The 21,162-nt window shown below is 44.2% G+C and overlaps 3 protein-coding genes across 4 annotated transcripts in view; 2 read left to right on the forward strand and 1 right to left on the reverse strand.

Annotated features, from left to right (window-relative positions):
* Window positions 1–16,561, forward strand: part of LOC143766535 (uncharacterized) — a 20,431-nt gene extending 3,870 nt beyond the window's left edge. The window contains exon 4 of the mRNA XM_077254298.1: window positions 15,315–16,561. Coding sequence (XP_077110413.1) covers window positions 15,315–16,498 — 1,184 coding nt within the window. The 3' untranslated portion in view covers window positions 16,499–16,561. The remainder of the gene's footprint in view (window positions 1–15,314) is intronic.
* LOC143766503 (uncharacterized) overlaps window positions 1–21,162 on the reverse strand; it is a 264,909-nt gene that overhangs the window by 91,609 nt on the left and 152,138 nt on the right. The gene's annotated exons all lie outside the window — the stretch shown is intronic.
* LOC143766521 (uncharacterized) overlaps window positions 1–21,162 on the forward strand; it is a 336,611-nt gene that overhangs the window by 4,412 nt on the left and 311,037 nt on the right. The window lies entirely within an intron of this gene.

Raw genomic sequence — 21,162 nt, forward strand, 5'->3', positions numbered from 1 at the left:
GCTGACATGTCGCGGCTTTGAGGTGGGCTCACCGCCGGAGCCCACCTCAAAGCAGGGGATCTGCCAGCTGACGTACTATTCCGTCAGCTGACAGAAAGGGGTTAAAACATACCGAACCACAGCTACATGGACTGTGTTCAAAGAAGTGTCTCAAAAAATCTTTTTTTTGTTAAAACTGAGTTTATATTACAAATAATTAAAAGCATATACACAAACAAGAACCGTCAATAAGGTACCTCAAAACAAACCAATAGAATTGGATGCGGTCAGCTAGAGCCAGACATATAATTTTCAGAGACAGGAATTGAAGGGAACATGCATGAGGATGTAGAAATACACGTATATTTTGCTATGGTCCTCTAAATATACTAGCAGGGATTGAAAGAAGCGCATGCAATCTTCTAAATACTGAGGTAGGACTTTAACCAAGAGCCTATACCATAGACAATCAAAATTCCATGCACTTCCTATTTAATGTAAAGATGTAAACACATACATTATTTTAGTCCTGTGACTATACTAGCAGGGGTAAGATAAAGCGCATGTAGTTAGCTGCAAACATGCAAATACTGTGGCGTGGGCTTGCACAATGACCCTACACCATAAATGAATAAACTCCCTGCACTAAATATCGAAGTGGAAGTGCTACTGCTGTCATACCATAGGTAGCGAGAGCACCCCATGCCCCATACTTATTACCTGCTCTGTGTCTGTCACAAAATGCTCGGCCATGTGGCCCGCTGATCCTTCCAGCCCCGACGCGCGTTTCGCTTCTTCCTGGGAGTGTCACCTTAATGTCACCTTACAATAGCAAAGTGACATTGACCCCTTATCACCACATATCGCACCGCTACAGAGGAGTGGGAAGAGAGTGGCTTTCCCACTCTGGCGGAGAAAATTGCGCAGAAGCCCACGCCAGTTTTTTTTCGTGATTTAACCCTTTATTTTAACATCCACAGCTCCAAAATTTGCACACACAAACCATTAACATTATTGGTGAGGAATATGTAAAAATATAACGGATATGAAATTGGGTTCGGTAAGGACTTGGCAAAAGCTGGCAACTGAATTACCGGCTTTTCTGCTATCTAGCACTGCATGAAATATGAATATATATATACACTCACTGGCCACTTTATTAGGTACACCTGTCCAACTTCTTGTTAACACTTAATTTCTAATCAGCCAATCACATGGCGGCAACTCAGTGCATTTAGGCATGTAGACATGGTCAAGACAATCTCCTGCAGTTCAAACCGAGCATCAGTATGGGGAAGAAAGGTGATTTGAGTGCCTTTGAACGTGGCATGGTTGTTGGTGCCAGAAGGGCTGGTCTGAGTATTTCAGAAACTGCTGATCTACTGGGATTTTCACGCACAACCATCTCTAGGGTTTACAGAGAATGGCCCGAAAAAGAAAATAAATCCAGTGAGCGGCAGTTCTGTGGGCGGAAATGCCTTGTTGATGCCAGAGGTCAGAGGAGAATGGGCAGACTGGTTCGAGCTGATAGAAAGGCAACAGTGACTCAAATCGTTACAACCAAGGTAGGCCTAAGAGCATCTCTGAACGCACAGTGCGTCGAACTTTGAGGCAGATGGGCTACAGCAGCAGAAGACCACACCGGGTACCACTCCTTTCAGCTAAGAACAGGAAACTGAGGCTACAATTTGCACAAGCTCATCGAAATTGGACAGTAGAAGATTGGAAAAACGTTGCTTGGTCTGATGAGTCTCGATTTCTGCTGCGACATTCGGATGGTAGGGTCAGAATTTGGCGTAAACAACATGAAATCTTTGGGATGTGGTGGAACGGGAGATTCGCATCAGGGATGTGCAGCCGACAAATCTGCGGCAACTGTGTGATGCCATCATGTCAATATGGACCAAAATCTCTGAGGAATGCTTCCAGCACCTTGTTGAATCTATGCCACGAAGAATTGAGGCAGTTCTGAAGGCAAAAGGGGGTCCAACCCGTTACTAGCATGGTGTACCTAATAAAGTGGCCAGTGAGTGTATATATATATTATATATGTATATGTGTCTCACACACACACATATATATATATATATAACTGTATATATTTTTTCACGAATATTTGAGCCCATGGATCCATTATATGTCCATTTTGCAAGCCGGCGAGAAAATCTCGCGGTACGGTTGCCATACGGAGGCTTACATGTGCAAAATACGCAGAAAATGGCAGAGTTTCCCTTTATCCTGACTTCTTTCTTTTAAAACCGACTAACTTCAAACAGGATTGTGATAAACTGCATAAATACATTACACCTGTGCCATGATATAAGCTGTGTGTGGCTGATGGCTCGGCCTTCTGCTCAGCCTACAACCTGCAACAGTGACCCCATTCCTTCACATCTCCTGCAGTCTCTCTCACCAGTGGTCACCACTCACCTGACTAAAAAATATTTAACCTCTCTGTTTCTTCAGGTATCTTTCCCTCTTCATTTAAACATGCCATCATAACCCCTTTACTTAAAAAGCCATCTCTGGACCAGAACTGCACTGCTAACTACAGACCTGTCTCTAACCTTTCCTTCATCTCGAAACTCCTGGAACGCTTGGTCCACTCCCGTCTAATCCGCAATCTCTCGGATAACTCTCTTCTCGACCCCTTACAATATGGTTTCCGCTCTTTACACTCCACTGAAACTGCCCTCACTAAAGTCTCTAATGATCTAATAACAGCTACATCCAAAGGTCATTGCTCCCTGCTGATTCTCCTGGATCTATCTACCGCACTTGACACTGTGGATCACCAGCTCCTCCTCACTATTCTCCGCTCTATAGGCCTCAAGGACACAGCCCTCTCCTGGTTCTCCTCCTACCTCTCTGACCGCTCTTTCACTGTATCTTTTGCCTGCTCCTCTTCCTCTCCTCATCCCCTTACTATCGGGGTTCCGCAGGGCTCAGTCCTAGGCCCCCTCCTCTTCTCTCTATACATGGCCCCTATTGAAGAAACAATCAGCAGATTTGGGTTCCAGTACCATCTCTATGCTGATGACACCCAATTATACACTTCTTCCCCTGACATCACACCTACAGTAATTCAAAATACCAAGGATTGTCTGTCTGCTGTCTCTAACATCATGTCCTCCCTCTATCTGAAACTAAATCTCTCCAAAACTGAACTTCTTGTGTTTCTCCCCTCTACTAACCTCACTGTACCTAACAGCGAAATAACCCTGGAGGGTTCAACCATAACTCCCAAGCAGCATGCCTGCTGTCTTGGGGTCATATTCGACTCCGAACTTTCCTTTACTCCCTATATCCGATCACTCACTCGCTCTTGTCACCTGCATCTTAAAAACATCTCCAGAATCCGACCTTTTCTCACCTTTGAAACTGCCAAGACTCTTACTGTCGCTCTTATTCATTCTCGTCTGGACTACTGCAACTCTCTTCTGATCGGTCTCCCTCTTACCAAACTTTCTCCTCTCCAATCCATCTTGAATGTGGCAGCCAGGGTCATATTTCTGTCCAGCCGCTTCACCGATGCCTCCATCTTGTGCCAGTCATTACACTGGCTACCCATTCAATACAGGGTCCAGTATAAACTCATCTCTCTCACCCACAAAGCCCTCCACAGTTCTGCACCGCCTTATATCTCCTCTCTCATCTCCGTCTATCGCCCTACACGTGCCCTCCGTTCTACAACTGACCTAAGACTAAGATCCCCTGTAAACCGAACCTCGCACCTCCGTCTCCAAGACTTCTCTCGTGCTATGCCAGCTCTCTGGAATGCACTTCCCCAGACGATCAGACTGATACCTAGCCCCGACCTATTCAAGCGCGCTTTGAAAACCCATCTCTTCAAACAAGCCTACCACATCAACTACTCAATAAACTAATTTTGCCCTGTTCCCTCCTTCAAAATATTATTCTGGATCTGCACCCCACTATCCATCTATCTCCACACCCTCCATGCACACAATAACTGCACTTGATACTTGACTATTGCAACACGGGCTGATGACCGGATCATGCAGCTTTATATGAAAATCCCTATTTACCATAATTGCCAGACCTGAAATAACGATAACTTTTCACCTATTGTGTCCCCCCATTTCCTTGTAGATTGTAAGCTTGCGAGCAGGGACCCCACTCCTAATGTCACTGTTTAAATTGTCTTAACTTGTATTGAATTTATTGTCTGTACATGTCCCCGCTTAATTGTAAAGTGCTGCGGAATATGTTGGCGCTATATAAATAAAAATTATTATTATTATTAATATAAATTTATTCATGTCTGCAGGAGATGTGTTGGCATGGCTCGAGCCCTGGTGTCATGGATTCACTTCACGTCCTAAATGACATTATGTTTTCGATCCTAAGGAATTCACCTTACTGCACAAGCTCTCCTGAAATGAGCAATATTATTTTCTCTACTCTACTGGTCAGGACTCACAGTAGCTCCAATGGTCTACCATAAATGAGTGCAACTCTGGTTTAGTATTGGAGTTCTCCCCTCGTACATACATTATTGTTGGGGATGTAACATACTTTTTTTTATTCTGCCTTTTTTTTACCTGTTCATTCTGTAGGATAGTTTGATTGTGGTGGGATCGGCCTGCTTCACTTATGTGAGTGTGTAACTGATAGTCTTAAAAAAGCTCTCCATCTCCTCTTCCAAATGCCTGAGATCTAAATTTAAAGTGAACCTGTCAGCAGGATTGTGCTCAGTAACCTACAGACACTGTCAGGTCAGCGCCGTTATACTGATTACAATGATACCTGTGATGAAATCCGTCTTGTGGTTGTTGTTTAATCTTTATTTGTAGTTTTTAGTTAATGAGATTCTCGTGCTCCGAGGCGAGGTTTTGAGTGGTGCTCTGATTACATATTCATCTGTATTGGCTTATGCATTTTACGTAATGCATATAATAGTGTTGATATTATTGATATTATTGTTGATAATGCCTATAATATTGTGGCTATTGTGAGGCTTAGAAAAGAAATGACATCCAGCAAAATGACACCGGCGGCGTCTGTCCAGTAGCATCTATCTCTTACTTATAGATGTTACTGCGCAGGCACCGCTTTCAGCGATGACATTTTGCTGGATTGGTTTATAGAAACCCTGTTGTTTCTCAACAGCCTTTGAGCCACTACAGGCGTATGTATTAGTAATACAAAACCCGGCACTCAACTTATTGGTGTGAAGAGGCAATAGATTTATTGTGTCCCAAATCCAACATAAACGTTTCGGTCTCGCAACGAGACCTTCATCAGTAACTGAAACAAGTATATATACATAATCAAAAAGTTGGGAAAATACAAAACATATAAAAAAAAAACAAACAAAAAAAAAACAACAAAACCAAAGTATATACAACATATGCAATGCACATGATTATGGCAATTTATGGTGATGAGGTCTATTAGTGTGGAGGAGTGACCTATATCGTGGCACAGTGGTAGTACAGTGATAGAGAAATACATACCGTAATTTGGGATGTTGTAAAGAAAAGATGACTATATAGCCTGTCTGGGAGTAAATATAGACCGGGGTGAGAAGAGGTAACAGAGGGTGTCACACAGATGGATAAGAACATGTTATGGTACCTACCAGTACGTTGGGATAATATAATGTGGAATCCCCAATGCAGGGAGAAAGGTTTTGGCCTGGAAATGGAAAGGGGAAAAGGGGATGCCTGTAGTGCTGGCTCTGGAAAATAGCTTTCAGTTTGGGGGAAAAAAAAAGAGAAAAGTAGTATAAAAGTAATTACCCTTATGTCGGCCCTTGTTGCGGCGTCCACCACTGTATGGTAGGTGTAGAGGGGAGGGCCCGGAGGCTAAATTTATACTCTATGCGCTAAAGGGGCGTAGAAGGTGTGAGCGCTTTGCCGCTCAGTGAGCGGGCAAGGATGGGCGGAAGTGACCCGCCGGAAGTGGTGGGTCACATGGGTGGTGGCCTGTGATCGCCATCTTGGAGGTGGAAAGGTAGTCATGAATGCCGTACTGCGCATGTCTGGGGGCGCAAGTCTATGGGCGGTCTTAAAGTGCTTAAGGCGCATGACGATAGGCGGAAGTGACGCACCGGAAGTAGCGGGTCACATAAGCGGTGGCCTGAGATCGCCATCTTTGAGGTGGAGGAGTAGTGATAAATGCAATACTGCGATATGTCAGGGGGCGCAAATGTATGGGAGGCCTGGATATACTACAAACGCATGACAGTTGTCATGGTTCCAATGTGCAAAAGAAAATAATAAGTACCTCCTTGGTGCATCTGACTATGATGGTGTGAGCGGTTGTAGAATGTGTATCATGAAGGTCCTATGAGGGATGATATGTGTGCTAACCGGAGGAGGACTTGTAAAGGAAGGGTAGTTGGAAAGTAACCCCATTAGAGATGTTAAGGTGCGCATGGTAATAAAGAAAGACCCAGACAGGTCAGTGACAACTGTTATGATTGGTGTGAATAGTTTTATTACCTTATAAGTTGGGTATAACAGATAATACCGTGAGGTAATACACCAGAGACAAATAGGTGTAACATGAAGACAGAGGGACGTGACAATCCTGAGCAAGGTGATGATAAGTGAGTGGAACTGTGCCCGTGATCCATAGTGGTGGCAAATTCAATAGAGGCGACTCTGGAAGAACAAAGAAGAGTAAATTAATAACATTGCATATTACACTTCAGTATAACTTATACAAATGCCATAAGTTCATAATCGCGGTTCAGGCCTCTGGGAGAAAGGGTTTCCAGAGTATGTATCCAGAAGGCCTCTTTCTTTTTGAGTAGAGTGACTCTGTCTCCTCCTCGTCTAGGAGGTGGTACGTGATCTATCACCTGGTACTTTAATTGTGAGACAGTATGTCCCTGTGTGTGGAAATGATAAGGGATGGGAAGGAGAAGGTTGCTGCAACGGATAGTGCTTTTATGTTTCAAGATCCTATCCCTCACCGATTGTGTTGTTTCGCCAATGTAGAGTAGTCCACATGGACATTTGATGAGATATATGACATAAGAAGACTCACAAGTGAAAAAATTATTAATGTGAAACGTTTTACCAGATCTGGGATGTTGAAAAGTGTTCCCCTTTTGAATGTTATTGCATTGTGCACAATGCAGGCACGGATAGGTGCCGGTTTTGGGTCGTGAGAGGAAGGTCTGTCTATGTGGGTGCTCGGATCCAATATCCGCTCTGACTAGACTATCTCTCAGGTTTGGGGGTCTCCTAAAACATGGTAAGAAAGGCTCTCTGAATTCTGGTATCTCAGGGTGGGCTGTAGACAGAAGATGCCAGTGCCTTCTGATGGTTTTATGGAGAATGAATGAGAAGGGGTGGTATGAGTGGACAAAGGGGATACGGTTCACTGAGGTCCTCTTAGTTAATCGGGGAGGGGGGTCCCTAGATTCCGTCAAGAGAGTCGGGGGGTAACCCCTCTTCTGAAATTTCGTGGTCATGTCTTGGAGGCGTGCCTCACAAAGTGTGGCGTCCGGAACTATGCGTTTAACTCTTTGGTACTGTGACAAGGGAATGGAACGTTTGGTGGAAGGTGGGTGAAAACTTTGATAGTGTAGCAGGCTATTCCGATCAGTTGGCTTTGTGTAAAGATCGGTAGATAGTAAGCCTGCTGAATCCTTCAGCACCATAGTGTCCAAAAAATTGATGGCATTCTGATCATGACTAATGGTGAACTTTATGCCTGGCCAGGCATCATTGAGGAACAAAAAGAATTCCTGCAAGGACTCCAATGAGCCCCCCCACATGCAAAAAATATCATCTATATAACGTTTCCATAGTGTAACGTTGTTAATGAACAAGGGATGCTTATAGATGATTGAGGATTCAAAAAGTGCCATATATATATTAGCATAGGGGGGCGCTACATTGGAGCCCATTGCTGTGCCCCGTGTCTGTAAGTAGAAGGAGTCCTGAAAAAGAAAATAGTTATTATACAGTACCGTAGACAGTAAGTCTATGCAAAGATTGATTTGTTCAGTATCAAGTCCTGCGGTAGTAAGAGACTGGTGTACTGCATTGATCCCATTCAGATGCGGGATGGACGTGTATAAGTCTTTAACATCTAGGGTAACCAATATAGTATTGGAGGGTACTCTGTGTAAGTTCCTGATGCAATTAAGAAAGTCCCCCGTGTCCAAAATGAAAGAAGCTGATTTTTGAGTGATTGGTGTTAGTATTCTCTCAAGGTACCGTGATAGTGGTGAAAGAACAGAGTCAGTAGAAGCTACTATTGGCCTACCAGGGGGATTGGCTAAATCTTTGTGAATTTTCGGTAGGGTATAAAAAACCGGTGTTATGGGGTTCTTCTTTCTTAAAAAGTCACTCGTTTTGGAATCTAGAATGCCCAAATTGGAGTATTTGGTAATGATTTTTTCAATTTTGCCCCTGATTTCTATAGAGGGGTTCCTTGGGAGTGGATTATAAATGGAGGTGTTATTCAACTGGCGATGGATCTCCATAACATAATTTGCTTTGTCCATTACGACTAAGGCACCCCCCTTGTCTGCCGGCTTAATGACGAGGTTGGGGTCCTTCTGCAATGTTGCTAGTGCCTGGTGTTCTGCCACTGAGAGATTAGAAGGATAGTGCAATCTACCTTTCTCAATGTCATCTCGGATAGTGTGGAACGAGTCACGAACGAAGCCAATGAAGGCCTCTACAGCGTGGGAGCCCTGGGGTGGGCGAAAGGTACTTTTTTCACAGAGGCCCAATGTATTTATGGACATGGGATTAATACAGGGGGGTGCGGGGGGAATTGTGGAGAGGAGGCAAAATGGGTTTTAAGCCTTAGTGAACGAAAAAACCGTTGTAAATCCATTTCTAAATCAAAGGTTTTACATTGTGATGACGGACAAAATGACAAACCTTTTTGTAATACCCCAAGTTCTGAAATCCCTAATGATCTGGACGAAATATTAACTACTAATGATTCAGTACCTTGGATTTCGTGATCCGCATCTGGTCTGGAATGTCCCGCCTTAGAGGAGCTCCGTCTTGTTTTCTTTTTGGAAAACGTCTTCGCTGCGAAGACGTTTTCCAAAAAGAAAACAAGACGGAGCTCCTCTAAGGCGGGACATTCCAGACCAGATGCGGATCACGAGATCCAAGGTACTGAATCATTAGTAGTTAATATTTCGTCCAGATCATTAGGGATTTCAGAACTTGGGGTATTACAAAAAGGTTTGTCATTTTGTCCGTCATCACAATGTAAAACCTTTGATTTAGAAATGGATTTACAATGGTTTTTTCGTTCACTAAGGCTTAAAACCCATTTTGCCTCCTCTCCAATTCCCCCCGCACCCCCCTGTATTAATCCCATGTCCATAAATACATTGGGCCTCCGTGAAAAAAGTACCTTTCGCCCACCCCAGGGCTCCCACGCTGTAGAGGCCTTCATTGGCTTCGTTCGTGACTCGTTCCACACTATCCGAGATGACATTGAGAAAGGTAGATTGCACTATCCTTCTAATCTCTCAGTGGCAGAACACCAGGCACTAGCAACATTGCAGAAGGACCCCAACCTCGTCATTAAGCCGGCAGACAAGGGGGGTGCCTTAGTCGTAATGGACAAAGCAAATTATGTTACGGAGATCCATCGCCAGTTGAATAACACCTCCATTTATAATCCACTCCCAAGGGACCCCTCTATAGAAATCAGGGGCAAAATTGAAAAAATCATTACCAAATACTCCAATTTGGGCATTCTAGATTCCAAAACGAGTGACTTTTTAAGAAAGAAGAACCCCATAACACCGGTTTTTTATACCCTACCGAAAATTCACAAAGATTTAGCCAATCCCCCTGGTAGGCCAATAGTAGCTTCTACTGACTCTGTTCTTTCACCACTATCACGGTACCTTGAGAGAATACTAACACCAATCACTCAAAAATCAGCTTCTTTCATTTTGGACACGGGGGACTTTCTTAATTGCATCAGGAACTTACACAGAGTACCCTCCAATACTATATTGGTTACCCTAGATGTTAAAGACTTATACACGTCCATCCCGCATCTGAATGGGATCAATGCAGTACACCAGTCTCTTACTACCGCAGGACTTGATACTGAACAAATCAATCTTTGCATAGACTTACTGTCTACGGTACTGTATAATAACTATTTTCTTTTTCAGGACTCCTTCTACTTACAGACACGGGGCACAGCAATGGGCTCCAATGTAGCGCCCCCCTATGCTAATATATATATGGCACTTTTTGAATCCTCAATCATCTATAAGCATCCCTTGTTCATTAACAACGTTACACTATGGAAACGTTATATAGATGATATTTTTTGCATGTGGGGGGGCTCATTGGAGTCCTTGCAGGAATTCTTTTTGTTCCTCAATGATGCCTGGCCAGGCATAAAGTTCACCATTAGTCATGATCAGAATGCCATCAATTTTTTGGACACTATGGTGCTGAAGGATTCAGCAGGCTTACTATCTACCGATCTTTACACAAAGCCAACTGATCGGAATAGCCTGCTACACTATCAAAGTTTTCACCCACCTTCCACCAAACGTTCCATTCCCTTGTCACAGTACCAAAGAGTTAAACGCATAGTTCCGGACGCCACACTTTGTGAGGCACGCCTCCAAGACATGACCACGAAATTTCAGAAGAAGGGTTACCCCCCGACTCTCTTGACGGAATCTAGGGACCCCCCTCCCCGATTAACTAAGAGGACCTCAGTGAACCGTATCCCCTTTGTCCACTCATACCACCCCTTCTCATTCATTCTCCATAAAACCATCAGAAGGCACTGGCATCTTCTGTCTACAGCCCACCCTGAGATACCAGAATTCAGAGAGCCTTTCTTACCATGTTTTAGGAGACCCCCAAACCTGAGAGATAGTCTAGTCAGAGCGGATATTGGATCCGAGCACCCACATAGACAGACCTTCCTCTCACGACCCAAAACCGGCACCTATCCGTGCCTGCATTGTGCACAATGCAATAACATTCAAAAGGGGAACACTTTTCAACATCCCAGATCTGGTAAAACGTTTCACATTAATAATTTTTTCACTTGTGAGTCTTCTTATGTCATATATCTCATCAAATGTCCATGTGGACTACTCTACATTGGCGAAACAACACAATCGGTGAGGGATAGGATCTCGAAACATAAAAGCACTATCCGTTGCAGCAACCTTCTCCTTCCCATCCCTTATCATTTCCACACACAGGGACATACTGTCTCACAATTAAAGTACCAGTTGATAGATCACGTACCACCTCCTAGACGAGGAGGAGACAGAGTCACTCTACTCAAAAAGAAAGAGGCCTTCTGGATACATACTCTGGAAACCCTTTCTCCCAGAGGCCTGAACCGCGATTATGAACTTATGGCATTTGTATAAGTTATACTGAAGTGTAATATGCAATGTTATTATTTTACTCTTCTTTGTTCTTCCAGAGTCGCCTCTATTGAATTTGCCACCACTATGGATCACGGGCACAGTTCCACTCACTTATCATCACCTTGCTCAGGATTGTCACGTCCCTCTGTCTTCATGTTACACCTATTTGTCTCTGGTGTATTACCTCACGGTATTATCTGTTATACCCAACTTATAAGGTAATAAAACTATTCACACCAATCATAACAGTTGTCACTGTTCTGTCTGGGTCTTTCTTTATTACCATGCGCACCTTAACATCTCTAATGGGGTTACTTTCCAACTATCCTTCCTTTACAAGTCCTCCTCCGGTTAGCACACATATCATCCCTCATAGGACCTTCATGATACACATTCTACAACCGCTCACACCATCATAGTCAGATGCACCAAGGAGGTACTTATTATTTTCTTTTGCACATTGGAACCATGACAACTGTCATGCGTTTGTAGTATATCCAGGCCTCCCATACATTTGCGCCCCCTGACATATCGCAGTATTGCATTTATCTCTACTGCTCCACCTCAAAGATGGCGATCTCAGGCCACCGCTTATGTGACCCGCTACTTCCAGTGCGTCACTTCCGCCTATCGTCATGCACCTTAAGCACTTTAAGACCGCCCATAGACTTGCGCCCCCAGACATGCGCAGTACGGCATTCATGACTACCTTTCCACCTCCAAGATGGCGATCACAGGCCACCACCCATGTGACCCACCACTTCCGGCGGGTCACTTCCGCCCATCCTTGCCCGCTCACTGAGCGGCAAAGCGCTCACACCTTCTACGCCCCTTTAGCGCATAGAGTATAAATTTAGCCTCCGGGCCCTCCCCTCTACACCTACCATACAGCGGTGGATGCCGCGACAAGGGCCGACATAAGGGTAATTACTTTTATACTACTTTTCTCTTTTTTTTCCCCCAAACTGAAAGCTATTTTCCAGAGCCAGCACTACAGGCATCCCCTTTTCCCCTTTCCATTTCCAGGCCAAAACCTTTCTCCCTGCATTGGGGATTCCACATTATATTATCCCAACGTACTGGTAGGTACCATAACATGTTCTTATCCATCTGTGTGACACCCTCTGTTACCTCTTCTCACCCCGGTCTATATTTACTCCCAGACAGGCTATATAGTCATCTTTTCTTTACAACATCCCAAATTACGGTATGTATTTCTCTATCACTGTACTACCACTGTGCCACGATATAGGTCACTCCTCCACACTAATAGACCTCATCACCATAAATTGCCATAATCATGTGCATTGCATATGTTGTATATACTTTGGTTTTGTTGTTTTTTTTTTGTTTGTTTTTTTTTTATATGTTTTGTATTTTCCCAACTTTTTGATTATGTATATATACTTGTTTCAGTTACTGATGAAGGTCTCGTTGCGAGACCGAAACGTTTATGTTGGATTTGGGACACAATAAATCTATTGCCTCTTCACACCAATAAGTTGAGTGCCGGGTTTTGTATTACTAATTGATCACGGTCTGGGAACCTACCCGTGCACCATACTCGGTAGTGCACACGGTATATTTAATCACTACAGGCGTATGCACACGTTGCAGAATTGCCTGTGAAATTTTCTGCGCAGATTCTGCATCTCTTGGCAGAAAACACAGGTAAAAATCCGCCCGGATTTGATGCGGATTTTCATGCATTTTTTTAAATGCGGATTTGTATGCGTTTTTGAAAGCTAAATAGAGATCAGTTATTGAAAGAAAGAAAAAAAAAAAGAATTGTGATGTAATTTCTTGTCCAACCTCTTCATTTACATACTCCATTGAACAATAATGTTTACACACACAGAAAGAAAGATAGATAGATCTATAGATAGGTAATACCAAACCCGATGTTTAGGAATAAACATAATAAAATGGTACATAAGAAGTGAAATAAAGACACACACACAAAATCTGTGTTAGGCCGGGGTCTCGGACCTTAATACCCGACACTGCCGTCGGCACTCGGAACAGGAGTGGTAAGCTACATAGAAATACATGCAGCCGTACACTCTGGTCAGGAGTGCCGGCGGCAGTGCCGAGTATTCATGCAAGAGACTCGTGCGAGTTTCTCACAAGTGTGACCCCGGCCTTAAACGCAATATCTGTTTACTTTATAAAAAAAAAAAAAAAATGGCTATGCAGACTGATATTTGTAGCCTAGGAAGGGGTCATAGGTATTGTCCCCCGGCTAAAAACATCAGCTCATAGCCGCCCCAGAAATGGCGCATCTATAAGATGCACCAATTCCGGCACTTAGCCTCTTTTCCCACTGCCATGTAGCGGTGGCATATGGGGTAGTAGTTGGGAGTTGATACCACCTTTGAATTGTAAGGTGACATCAAGGTGTCAATAAGATACCTATCCATTACTAATGCTATAGTTGTTAATGGGTTAAATAAACAAAGACACAGCCAGGAAAAAGTATTTTAATGAAATAAAACACTACACAGTTTTGCCATCTTTATTGTTCTGCCAATCCATCCGACGCCCTCGATTTTCTGCAAAAAAAAGAAAAAAATAATAAACCAACACAAATACTCCCAGATCCAATGCAGTCCATTTAATAACGACAGTCCCACGACGATCTCCCCTATAGAGCTGTCACATCAGGAGATGTGACAGCTCTATAGGCCTCCAGTGACACACTGACAGGCGACAATAGCTCCTGCAGTGCATCACTAAAAAGGTTACCTGAGTTCAGGCTCTCACTTTACGGCAACTCTGCGTGAGAATTTTCCCACGCAGCGGTGTCGCAAGTGACAGTATGAACTATACTGAACTCATGGCGGAGGGATACAGTGCGGAGGATTACCTCCTCTCACTGTATCACCGGAGCCCCTGGAGAGCGGTCGCATCTGCCGATGTGACAGGTCTCCATGGGAGATCGTTGTCAGACGCTCATTATTACATGGATTACATCGGATCAGGGAGTATACTGTTGTTTTTTTATTTTAATTATTTTTACAGGTGATCGAAGGCTTCGGGGACTAGGTGTATGGTGAGTATGTACTGTGTTTTTTTTTTTTTTTTTTTTTATACACTTGAACACAGTAGCCGGATGATGGGACTACTACTGTGCCATCATCCGGCTTCCTGTTACTGTAGCAGGCATAGCCGGATGGGAATCGTAGTCCGATCGGAAGATGCCTGCCTACTCAAAGCTGTGCACACACACACAGTCCCGCACAGCCACACACACAGATACACACAAATACTCGCACACAGACACGTACATCTTCTCCGTACACACAGTCTCTGCCCACACTCTTCCCCCTCCCGATCTGCAGCGTTTCTCGCCGGCAAATCCGCAGATCTTTTTTTATACCTGCGACTTTGCTGCGGATTGGCCTGGCACAATGGAAGTCAATGGGTGCGGGTGCAGAAACGCTGCAAATCCGCAAAAAGAATTGACATGCTGCGGGAAAAAAACTGCAATTCCTTTTTTTTCCACAGCATGTGCACAACAAATGTCAATTTCACATTGACTAATATTGCTTGTGCACTACACTGCGGATTTGATGCAATTCCGCGCATCCAAAAACTCTGCGGATCCGCATCAAAATCCGCAATGTGTGCACATAGCCTAATGTTTTTCCATTGGCAGATGATGGACCTGTTTAGACTTGTTTTTTGTGAGATGAGAATTGGTATTATTTTTGCCTACATAACATTGATTGGTTTCTTTTTATTCTATATTTGGGAGGCAGAATGAACAAACAGTTGAACACCATGCACTACTGATTCATCTATTAATGTTTTCTATTAGACTGTGAACTGTTATTGTCTTGGTAAATAAAGTTTTTTACATAGTTTGCCATTTTTATGGACAGTTTAATTAGAAATGTTCAAAAATATAAAACTCAAGGATATTTTATTAAAAAATAATAATTGTTTTTTATCTTAGCAGTTGACTGTACCAGGAGATCAGAAGGACAGCTAACATCTTCAATTTTTAAATCTGATGATCTTGAGATCCTACAAGATACAACTGAAGTGAATGCTATTACTTCAGATATATCATCATCCATTCACAGCAATGACCTGTCAGCTGACCCTTTGAAACAGGTCCTGTCTTCTAATTCATTACTGACTACTAAGGGAAATCAAAGTCACAAAAGAGGCATTAAAAAACAAACTGCTCCTAAAGCAAAGAAGTCATTTTCATGTTCAGAATGTGGGAAATATTTGACATGCAAATCACATTTTGTTACTCACCAGAGAACTCACACAGGGGACAGACCTTTTTCATGTTCAGAATGTGGGAAATGTTTTAAATGGAAAACAAATCTTGATAAACACCAGAGAACCCACACAGGGGAGAAGCCTTTTTCATGTTCAGAATGTTGGAAATGTTTTAGCTGGAAATCAGATTTGGTTAGGCACCAGAGGACTCACACAGGGGAGAAGCCTTTTTCATGTTCAGAGTGTGGGAAATGTTTTAACCAGAAATCGCTTCTTGTTACACATCAGAGAACTCACACAGGGGAGAAACCTTTTTCCTGTTCAGAATGTGGGAAATGTTTTAAATGGAAATCAGATTTGGTTAAGCACCAGAGAACTCACACAGGAGAGAAGCCGTTTTCATGTTCAGAATGTAGGAAATGTTTTAACCGGAAATCGATTCTTGTTACACATCAGAGAACTCACACAGAGGAGAAGCCTTTTTCCTGTTCAGAATGTGAGAAATGTTTTAACCAGAAAGCGCATCTTGTTAGACATCAGTGCAGTCACACAGGGGAGATGCCTTTTTCCTGTTCAGAATGTGGGAAATGTTTTAACTGTAATGCGAATCTTGTTAAGCACCAGAGAACTCACACAAGGGAGAAGCCTTTTTCCTGTTCAGAATGTGGGAAATGCTTTAATCGGAAAGAGCATCTTATTAGACATCGGAGCAGTCACACAGAGGAGAAGCCTTTTTCCTGTTCAGAATGTGGGAAATGTTTTAATCGGAAAGAGCATCTTATTAGACATCAGAGTAGTCACACGGAGGAGAAGCCTTTTTCCTGTTCAGAATGTGGGAAATGTTTTAACCTGAAAGAGCGTCTTGTTAGACATCAGAGCCGTCACACAGAGGAGAAGCCTTTTTGATTTTCTTAATGTGGGAAATATTTTACTTGGAAATCAACTGTTATTAAACATCAAAGATGTCAAATAGAGGAGAAGCCATTTTTATGTTCATAATGTTGGAATAGTCTTAACCAAAATTGGATCTTCTTAAAAGGGTTGTCTCAAGTCATTCCTCATGTATGCTTACAAAAGGATAAAACTAAACTTTATTAATTCCAAATGTAAAACTATACCCATAATTCACCCACTGAAGGTTAGTCAGATGGTGACTAATAGAAAAAACATATACCACACATTTCAGTATATAGGGTGAGGTGACGTATACACACTCACTCTCCAAGCTTTCCGTCTCTACGCGTTTCATCGTCCTTACCAAAGACGACTCATCGGCAGACTTTATTTAATATTGACCTATATTCAAGCCAGACTAGATGGGGAAAAAAACTAAAATCGTGTATCATGTTATCCAAAACAGTCAGAAAACCAGCCATATATAGGCAGATCCCAAACGTCAAACTATATACTTTGTAAGTTTATAAGCCACTCCAGTGTAAGGAATAGAAAGTATGTGAAGGTACAGTATAATTCTTGTGTTTTTTCTCCTATAGGGACTGCCTTAGTTTGGTAATGTAACAGCTGTCAATTAGTAGTGCAGGCAAATTGTCCTAGACTAAACTCAGTTTTCAGACAGCCCAATATATACCACTCAGGGAAAACTTACCTGCTCCAAAGATCATTAGCAGTTTCTAACTAATGGCCATGCTTCAGTCTGTCCAGGAATGAGTGCAATATCGTTATAAAGACTAGGGATATGTGCAACCATAATGTCTGGGAGATCTGTGCAATTATTTACTATGAATATGGAAATTATATCTGGAAGTTAAGTGTCCCCTGAGCGGTATATACTGTATTTTCACATACAATCTATTCCTGACACTGGAGTGGCTTATAAACTTACAAAGTATATAGTATAAAGTCTGGGATCTGCCTATATGTGGCTAGTTTTCTGACTGTTTCGGATAACATGATACATGATTTTAGTTCTTTTTTGTCTAGTCTCGCTTGAATATAGGTCAATATTAAATAGTCTCCTGATGAGTCGCCTTTGGTGAGGACAATGAAACGCGTAGACACGGAAAGCTTGGTGTTACCGCTGCCGCTGCCCGCCGCGCTGTTACCGCTCCCGCTGCCCGCCGCGCTCCTGTCACTGAGCCCGGGTGTCTCCGCTCTGCCTCTCTGGCTGGGGCTTACGTTCCTGCTGCTGTGCGCTCCCGTCGCTCGGGCACTCTCTCCCCTCCTGCACCAGCGCGCGCCCGGCGTTCCACTTCCAGGTCCAGCCTTGCCAGCAACTCCTCTTCACTTCCGGTGTCTTCGGTCTCTGGGGGAGTGCAGGGATTGCGCAGGCGCTCTAGTTTTGCTAATAAGCGCAGGCGCATTGTGCCAAATCCTACTTCCTGGGGTCTAAGGTCAGTAGTTTCCACAACCAATCCCGTCTCTGCCTCTGCTATAAGAGGCAGTCTCTCCTGCGCTTAGGTGCCTGATTGTCATAGCATTGTCTGTGCTTCTGGCCCTACCTTCCTGTGCTTTGTGCTCAGTACCGTCTGTTCCGTGCTTAGCATCTCTCTTCTCCGTTCTTTGTTACCCATATTCCCCTTGGTATTCCCCTAGTGCTTGCTTTTGTTTCTTACGTTGTCTTTTGTTATTTCTTCCACAGTCCCTTGCCTTTCCGGCCTCCTGCCTCCAGTTGTCTCCGTCTTCCCGGTTTTGCTTCTCCGTGCCTTCTGTTTCTCCTTCTGTGAGCCGTCCCTCTCGGTACTTCACCGTGGGTAAGTGACCTCTGGGCCTGTCCCTGACGGTCCCTGTATAGGGGTCGGTTCTATCTAGGTCCGCTCGCCCAGGGGTAGGTCTTCCCACGGTCCAGAGGGTCCACTCTCTTTTCTAGCCTTGACCGTTAAAGTACAATCAGGCCATGGATCCCGCTAGTACACCCTTTTCGGCTCAGAAGGAGCTGGCCCATTTGCGCTATAATCAGCAGCGCATAATGGCTTTCATGAAAACCATGGAGTCACGCTTAACTTCTCTGCAAGCAGCGGATCCTGTGAATGCCGCCCAGTTGGCGACTCTTCAGCAGGAGTTGTCCCAACAGCGAGATACTCAGACCCGCATGTTGAGTTACATGGCATCTATAGATGATCGCCTGTTTAGTCTTCAGTCGGTACCTGCCACCTCCGCCTCGGCGTCTTCTCTTGATTCCACTCCTATTCCCTCCTCTCATCCTCCTCCTCGTTTGGGTAAACCCCCCCGGTATAGTGGCGATCCTAAACTCTGCAGGGGGTTTCTGAATCAATGTCGGCTCCATTTTGAGCTTCTGCCCCTGCAGTACCCTACTGATCGTGCTAGAGTTGCTTTTATTGTGTCTCACTTGGAGGGGGAGGCTCTGGCTTGGATAAATCCCTTGTGGGAGTGTGATGATCCCGTAGTGTCTCACTTAGAGGATTTCCTTGAGACCTTTCGCAAGGTTTTCGATGAGCCTGGACGTTTAGCTTCCACGACTGAGTCTCTTTTTTGTTTACGTCAAGGCTCCCTTTCTGTCGGACAGTATGCCATCCGCTTCCGTACTCTGGCTTCGGAACTGGGATGGAATAACGAGGCTCTTGTAGGCGCTTTCTGGCGGGGTCTGTCTAGTCGAACTAAGGACGAGCTCGCCGGACATGACACTCCAACCACTCTAGAGGATCTTATCTCGCTCGCTACCCGCATAGATCTTCGCTTCCAAGAACGTTCTCGTGAGTCGGCTAGAGAGAGGAGACCTAATTTTTCTTCCCCTTCCTCCCGTCAGTCCAGCAGTCCTCGAGTCCCCGTCTCAACCACAACTACCTTCGCTTCATCCGAACCAATGCAAGTAGATCGAGTAAAGATGGCGGAACAACGCCGAAAGGAGAGACGTACTCAGGGTCTCTGCTTTTATTGTGGTAGTGCCGCTCATTTGCTACGTAGCTGTCCAGAAAGACCGGAAAACTCCTCCGCCTAGGACAGGTAAGAGAGGCCTTCCTAGGTGTTCCTGCTCCCTCTCAACCTTTAACTCTTTCTGTTTTACTCATTTCTAACCAGGGTCGTTCCTCTGAGGTTGCGTATGTGGATTCGGGCGCGGCAGGTAATTTTATCAGTCTTGAAGCGACTCGGAGGCTTCGCATTCCAGTCTTCTCTTTGGACTCTCCTCGACTAATTGCTTCAGTGGATGGGAGACCCTTACAAGAAACAATTTCTTTGGTTACAGAAGAGGTAGAATTACAGATCGGGGCTCTTCATCATGAAAAGATTGCTCTTTACGTTCTGCCTAACCTCTCTCACGCTATATTGCTCGGACTCCCTTGGCTTCGTGTTCATGAGCCTATCCTTAATTGGCGTACCGGAGATGTGCAGCGATGGGGTGCCACTTGTCATGCACGATGTCTACAGTCTGTTCGTCCAGTTTCCTCTCCACAATCCACCTGTGTTCCTGAAGGATTACCTTCTCCGTACTGGTCTTATGCGGACGTTTTTAACAAGCAAGAAGCTGAAAGCCTTCCTCCACACCGGCCCTATGATTGCCCAATAGATCTCATTCCCGGTTGTTCTCCGCCTAGAGGAAGAATCTATCCTTTGTCGGCAGCAGAGACCCAGTCTATGTCTGAATACATTAAGGAGAATCTGGCTAGAGGTTTCATCCGAAAATCTTCCTCTCCCGCAGGAGCGGGATTCTTCTTCGTAAAGAAAAAGGACGGTTCTTTACGTCCTTGTATTGACTATCGAGGGTTGAACAACATCACTGTTAAAAACAGGTACCCTCTGCCTCTTATTCCAGAGCTCTTCGACCGTCTTCGTGGTGCTCGTATCTTTACGAAACTTGACTTGTGGGGAGCTTATAACCTGGTTCGAATCCGCTCCGGCGACGAATGGAAAACAGCATTTAACACTTGGGACGGCCACTACGAGTATTTGGTCATGCCTTTCGGTCTTTGCAATGCCCCCGCGGTTTTTCAAGAATTTGTCAACGATGTATTCCGAGACCTTCTCTACTCATGTGTAGTGGTATATTTGGATGACATCCTTGTTTTTTCCTCTGATCTTCCATCTCATCGAAGAAGTGTTCGCCAAGTCTTGCAACGTCTGAGATAGAACCACTTGTATGCCAAGTATGAGAAATGTCTGTTCGAACAGACTTCCCTGCCGTTCCTCGGGTACGTCATCTCGGACTCCGGCCTTAAGATGGATCCTGAGAAGGTAACAGCTATTCTTAATTGGCCGCGTCCCTGTGGAGTAAAGGCCATCCAACGGTTTATTGGGTTTGCCAATTATTATAGGCAATTCATTCCGCATTTCTCATCTGTGATCTCATCCAGCCTCTTTCCATTCTCACCCGTAAGAGTTCCTGCTCAAAAGCCTGGACCCCGGATGCTGAGAATTCCTTTGAGTCTGTTAAGAAGTCCTTCTCCTCCGCTCCAGTCTTGCATCACCCTGAAGTTAATAAACCCTTCATTCTGGAAGTAGATGCTTCTTCTACGGGTGCCGGAGCTGTGCTCTCGCAGAAGACTTCTGAAGGTCGGGTGGTTCCCTGTGGCTTCTATTCTATAGCCTTTTCGAATTCCGAACGAAATTATACTATTGGAGATCGAGAGTTGTTGGCCATCAAAATGGCTTTGGAG

This window comes from Ranitomeya variabilis, chromosome 4 (genome assembly GCF_051348905.1).
Source record: "Ranitomeya variabilis isolate aRanVar5 chromosome 4, aRanVar5.hap1, whole genome shotgun sequence".
Classification (NCBI taxonomy): Eukaryota; Metazoa; Chordata; class Amphibia; order Anura; family Dendrobatidae; genus Ranitomeya; species Ranitomeya variabilis.